General features: G+C 49.8%; 1 protein-coding gene across 1 annotated transcript; it reads left to right on the forward strand.

Moving 5' to 3' along the window:
* The first annotated feature begins 2222 nt into the window (after positions 1-2222).
* Positions 2223-4211, forward strand: LOC123411531 (L-gulonolactone oxidase 2-like). The gene has a single exon (XM_045104496.1). It carries the CDS (start codon positions 2290-2292, stop codon positions 4045-4047), a length of 1758 nt encoding a protein of 585 aa, XP_044960431.1. The 5' UTR covers positions 2223-2289; the 3' UTR covers positions 4048-4211.
* The last annotated feature ends 1969 nt before the right edge of the window (positions 4212-6180 follow it).

Consider the following 6180-nt stretch of genomic DNA (forward strand, 5'->3'; position numbering starts at 1 on the left):
AATGTAAGCACCAAAGCTAAGTTTAGGGCTTGAACCCTCATAGATTGATTCCACCACAAGCATAGCCGGGAAGAAGTATGATTGGGTTGAGATTCAAAAACATTCTTTTTAACACGGTATAACGTAGATGCTCACGTACACTCACTCCAGTGGTGGACCTAGCGCTATGGGCCAGGATGGGCCAACAGTGTAATTGTGTATGTAATTTTAGTTTATTTATTTATTTTATTTAGAATTTTTGTTATGACATAAATGTCATTTTCTAATCTCAGGGTGGGTCGTGGATCATCCTGTCCATCCTCTACCTCCGCCACTAACTCACTCCTATGAGGGTGCACGAGCACGCACTATTCCTATATAGTGAGCCGGTGTCATATTTTGATATTGACAAAACCATCAGTAACGTAGTCGAGGAGAACGTCTTCTAACACTGAACGAACATCACCGGATCGATTAAATAAATTTAAGAAGTGTAAGAACCAAAGCATCACATACGTTTTCGTAGTCGGGAAAAACGTCTTTTAACACTGAACGAACATCGTTGGATCGATTAAATAAATTTAAAAAATGTAAGCACCAAAGCTAAGTTTAGGACTTAAACCCTGGTAGATTGATTTCACCACAAAAAAATAACCATCGAAGCTATGCCTAATTTGCATTCAAATAAATTCATCATACAATTTATGAACGAATGCCATTTCAACATACAAATTATGAATGAACGCTTATTAAAAAGACCGCACAATGACGCTAACACGAAGTTGACTAATCTTTCTTTTTTCCCGCCTTGCTATCGAAGGTCTTGACTTGCAACCACCGAGAGAGATGAAGTTGTTGAAGACCTTTTTAACGACGGAATGGAATATCCTCAAGACAGAAGTTCAGACTTGAGACAAGGACATGTACATGCTGTGTTTTATAGGCAGTCAGTATCTTGACCAAGTCTGCCTTTGCCCTTTACGCGTGATGAAAACTGTGGTTTAACGGCGCTCAGGGTTGATGGTGTTACTCAAGCCAAAGTGCCTAGTATGTAGTACCACGGTAATATCATTTCTTAGTTACATGCCAATAATATACTCCAGTAGCTTCAATTTGCTTGAACTGCTGCCGTGAGCATGGAACATTGATGACACTGATGTCTGGCTACCTAAATTATCCCTGTAAACATATGTTACGTATCATGATATCTTTTCCTTTCGTTCACGCCTAGGCGACTAAGGCAAATTATCTCCCCTTTAAGTTTCACCGGCCAACCCGTGAATTCGTTTTCTCTCTATCTGCTCGGTTCATGGTGAATTCGTCTTCTCTCTATTCGCTCGGTTCATAGTTTAGGTTAGCGCTTTTAGTCATCACAGGGGCGCGTTTCACTTTTAAACTGATCTTCGATGTTGCTCACATTCATTTGTAAGGATATAGCCGACGAATCTCTAGCGTATATTTCTGCCGTCTCTTTGAACGACAAGGTTAAGATTTCTCACTATGTGAAATCGGATGTCAGGCAATTCAGATCGATTCTCTTCGACTTTCGCAGCGCGGCGGTGAAAGCCTAGTGGGTTCTAGTCGTTTGGGCTTTCTTCTATAAAACCACGATACACCTTTTTATGATGCACAGTGACGAAGCCAAGGTATAAGCATTGGGTTCAAATAAACCCAACAGATTTTAACCCGTACATGTGTGTAGGTGCTTATTTACCTTCATGAACCCATTAAAAAATCGTGGCTGAACCCATCAATCGAAAGGTTCTCTTGTGAACAACTAAATAAAGGACACAAAAGTGAAAAGCCGGAGTCCTTGCCAGTCCTAAACTGTGATTAGCAGCCCCTGTTGGTTAGTCACGCACTAATGTTTTCTCGCACGTACCCAGCCCCCTGTTGATTAGTCACAATGAGTCATGTAGTGAACCCAATGATCAAATTTTCTGACTCCGCCCCCTATGGTGCATTCTAGATTATTTTTCAGATTGATTTAAGGGTTCAACTGCGGATTAGTGCCATGATCCTTAATTATAGGCACATGGATGAAGACTTACCGACTGCCAATTTTTATTTTGTTGGCGGTGTTTTGTATGCCCGGCGAAGTTTTGTAGTAGATTTATGTCTTTTCGAGAAAGAAATGTTAGTTTCTCGCTCACGCATGATGAGAATGGCTACGACCAATTCATGTTGTGCAGGGATTATTTAACACACAAAATCACACGGGTGTGTGACAGCATGGTGCTCAACCTATTTAAGGCCCTGCCTTGTCCAATGGCTACAAGCAAAGCAGTTACTAGGTAAGAATCGTAAACGATGTCGCGAGGACAAAGAAGAGCGATGCTCACGTCTCTCCTTGTAGCCATCCTGCTCCACCTCGCCGGCGGCAGCCCTCCTCCGGAGCCGGTGGCCTGCACTCACGGCGCGTCCAACTGCACGGTCACCAACTCGGTCGGCTCCTTCCCGGACCGCATCGTCTGCCGCGCGGGCAGCGTCACCTACCCGCGCAACGAGCAGGAGCTCGTCGGGGCCGTGGCAGCCGCGGCGTCCGCGAAGCGCAAGATGAAGGTGGCCACGAGGTACTCGCACAGCATCCCCAAGCTGGCGTGCCCCGGCGGCCACGACGGCGCCATCATAAGCACGGTGCGGCTCAACCGGACGGTGCGCATCGACGCGGAGAAGGGGCTCATGACGGTGGAGAGCGGCATGGTCCTCCGCGACCTGGTCGAGGCGGCCGGCGCGGCGGGGCTGTCGCTGCCGAACTCGCCGTACTGGTACGGCCTGACCATCGGGGGCCTGCTGTCGACGGGCGCGCACGGGAGCTCGCTGTGGGGCAAGGGCGGCGCGGCGCACGAGTACGTGGTCGGGATGAGGATCGTGACGCCGGCGCCGGCCAGCCAGGGTTACGCCGTGGTGAGGGAGCTCGGCGCCGATCACCCGGACCTGGACGCGGCCAAGGTCAGCCTCGGCGTCCTCGGCGTCGTCTCGCAGGTCACCCTGGCCCTGCAGCCGCTGTTCAAGCGGTCGGTGACGTTCGTGACGCGCGACGACTCGGACTTCGCGGAGCAGGTGGCCGCGTGGGGCGGCCTCCACGAGTTCGGCGACATGGCCTGGCTGCCGCAGCAGCGCAAGGTCGTCTACCGCGAGGACAACCGCGTGGACGCCTCGTCGCCGGGCGACGGCCTCTGGGACTCGCTCCTTGGCCGCTCCATCCCCACGCGCCTTCTAATCAACGGCAGAGCCGCCGAGGAGCGGCTGCAGGAGAGCAGCAGCAGCAATGACACCGCTCTGTGCGCGGCGGGGCGGCTGCAGGCGGACTCGCTGGCGCGGCAGGCCTACGGCTACACGAACGACGGCGCCAACTTCACCGGGTACCCGGTGGTGGGGTACCAGCACCGCATCCAGGCGTCCGGCACGTGCATCAACAGCCCGGAGGACGGCCTCAACACCAGCTGCCCCTGGGACCTGCGTATCCGGGGCTCCTTCTCCCACAACACCGACTTCAGCGTCGCGCTCTCCAAGGCGCCGGCGTTCGTGGCGGAGATGCAGCGGCTCCGGGACCTCAACCCGGACATGTTCTGCGCGGGCATCGACACCAGGTTCGGCGTGCTCATCCGCTACGTCAAGGCGTCCTCCGCCTACCTGGGCAAGCCCGAGGACTCGGTCGACTTCGACATCGTTTCCTACCGGAGCCGCACCGACGGCATGCCGCGCGCGCACGGCGACGTGGTGGACGAGATCGAGCAGATGGCGCTGCGCAAGTACGGCGGGCTGCCGCACTGGGGGAAGAACCGCAACTTCGCCTTCGACGGTGCCATCGCGAAGTACCCGAAAGCTGGTGAGTTCCTCAGGGTGAAGGACAGGTATGACCCCGACGGGCTCTTCTCCAGCGAGTGGAGCGACCAGGTGCTCGGCATCGACGGGAGCCCCAACATCGTCAAGGACCGCTGCGGCGTGGAAGGACTGTGTGTTTGCTCCGATGATTCGCATTGTGCGCCCGAGCAAGGCTACTTGTGCCGTCCAGGAAAGGTGCACGACCAGGCGAGGGTTTGCTCCACAAGTGTTAACCCGTGACCTCGCTTCTCATGATTCTGCGCAACCAACCGCACTAGGGTGAACTTGTGCATTTATTAGAGCGAAAACGTATCATTTAATATATTGCATTTGTCCTTGTCTTTGTATCTGCAAGGCTTTTGATTTTTGTCTTGGTCATCTAAATAAACTTTCAAGTTTATATATTTTTCCTGCATTTTGTTATTTGGTTTCGCTTACGAGGACTGACCGGATTGTCGACCGGTCCCGACTTGGAAGTCCTCTTGATATCAAAGGTCACATGAACCCTAATTAGAACGGTCATGACCATCATTCCGCTCCATCAGCTTTTGGTCCAGGGTCTTCTTAGGAGGATCCAGAAGCAAGTAGATAAGGTCATCTCTAGGTTCCTCTTGATTGGGAGGGTGGATGCTTATGAAAGTCAATGTCATATCAACTAGGTTAACGTGTTTGGACCCCTAAGGCTCGACAATCTAGGTATCAACGACATTGTTAAGACCTCGACTAGCCGCGTTGTTTTCTCGCTTCGAAGGATGCAGACCGAGGGCTCGTCATGTGGTTCTCTAGGATGAGTCACTACTAGAAAAAGGGCTATTAGTGACGCATCTACTTTATCCATTAATGACGCACTATATGTGCGTCATTATTATCACGCCACTACTAATAAATAGTAATGGCGCACCCCTCGTGCGCCACTGTTAATATACATAACAGTGGCGCACCACGTGGTGCGCCATTACTATCCCAGACACTAATGACGCACCACCTGGTGCGCCATTACTATCCCAGATACTAATGGCGCAGCACCTGGTGCGCCATTAGAGTGCAACTTGGTGCACCACTACTATGAATATTAGGATTTTTTTTTCTTTTCTAATATTTGTACAGGTTAAAATATACATTATAGCACAGAATATAAACAACACAACATATATATAAACAACAAATTTGTCGAATACAATAGAAGATTAGTCTCTGAATACAATTCATCATATTAGTCTCCGAATTAAAAATACCGAACAAAGTTAAAACATTACAAGTCTCGAGACCGCGAGTAGCGAGTTTGTCTTCACATTACAAGTCGATATCTAAACTACCATCACATAGAAGAGGGTTGCGGTCACAATGAGCATCATCGCGATGAAACCGATCTTCATCCGGTTCCTCCTCCGCTCCCTCTCTCCCGCTAGATAGCGCGCATATCTAGCTTCCGCCTCCGCCCTAGTGGTGTACCCTTTGTAACTGTTACCGCTGAAACGGTGAACCTGTCTCCGACACTCCTCCCAGTCGTCGTAGACTCCGGTAACCTCACCCTTGTACACGACATACAACGACATCTCTATGCACTAGACAAACAAAAGCAATTCACAGATAATATATAAGCAATATATAAGTATGCAACAAAAGGATCGGAAGAGAAAAGCAACACATTAATGGCACGATTCATGGTCCTACTAATAAATAGCATCGACTACACATATAAGTTGAACGACTGCCCAAACTAAAGAAACATACAAGTTCATTAAAGTTTAATTACAACATAGCATCAGTACTTTCGACTCGACTCAGGGACCGGAGAGTGGATGAAGACGCCGTCTTTTGTGATAGTCATGAACGTGCGGTCGTTGTCAGCCTGCATTTGTAGCATTGTGTCAATTTCACCGTTGGACGGTTGACAGTTTAGGTAGAACTGCCCCGATCTAGCAAGGACATCTTGATAGATGATTTCCGCCAACTCCGACTGGATGCGAAAGAATTCTTGTCTGATGTCCTCGTCCTGGATTGCCGACAAGCGTGCGACCCAATCTTTGAGATCATTTGGTAGCATACGGTGATGCTGGTTTGGTACGATCGCCCGCATGTGATGGAGGGCGTAGTAGGCATCCTTCTGACTGCCAGGCGGCTGCTTAACGTAGGGGAACGTCGTTACGTGGGTGAACACGTGCTTGCCATACCTAAGAATTGGCCTCCTGAAGGTGCCTCCAGATTTGGCGTAGCCGGGGAGGACATCATCAAGAACTTTCTTCATATTTGTGTAGTCTTTCTTCGACTGACGGTCTGAGTCGAAATACGTGGCCATAGAATATTTCGGGCTTAAGAGGATGAGTGTGCAATGTGTGTCACTGCACAAAACACAAAATGTTAGAAAAAAAA

This window comes from Hordeum vulgare, chromosome 7H (assembly GCF_904849725.1).
Source record: "Hordeum vulgare subsp. vulgare chromosome 7H, MorexV3_pseudomolecules_assembly, whole genome shotgun sequence".
Classification (NCBI taxonomy): Eukaryota; Viridiplantae; Streptophyta; class Magnoliopsida; order Poales; family Poaceae; genus Hordeum; species Hordeum vulgare.

What these genes read in the sequence shown, in the direction of transcription:
- LOC123411531 (XM_045104496.1), top strand. Translation starts at nt 2,290, where the DNA reads ATGTCGCGAGGACAAAGAAGAGCGATGCTCACGTCTCTCCTTGTAGCC.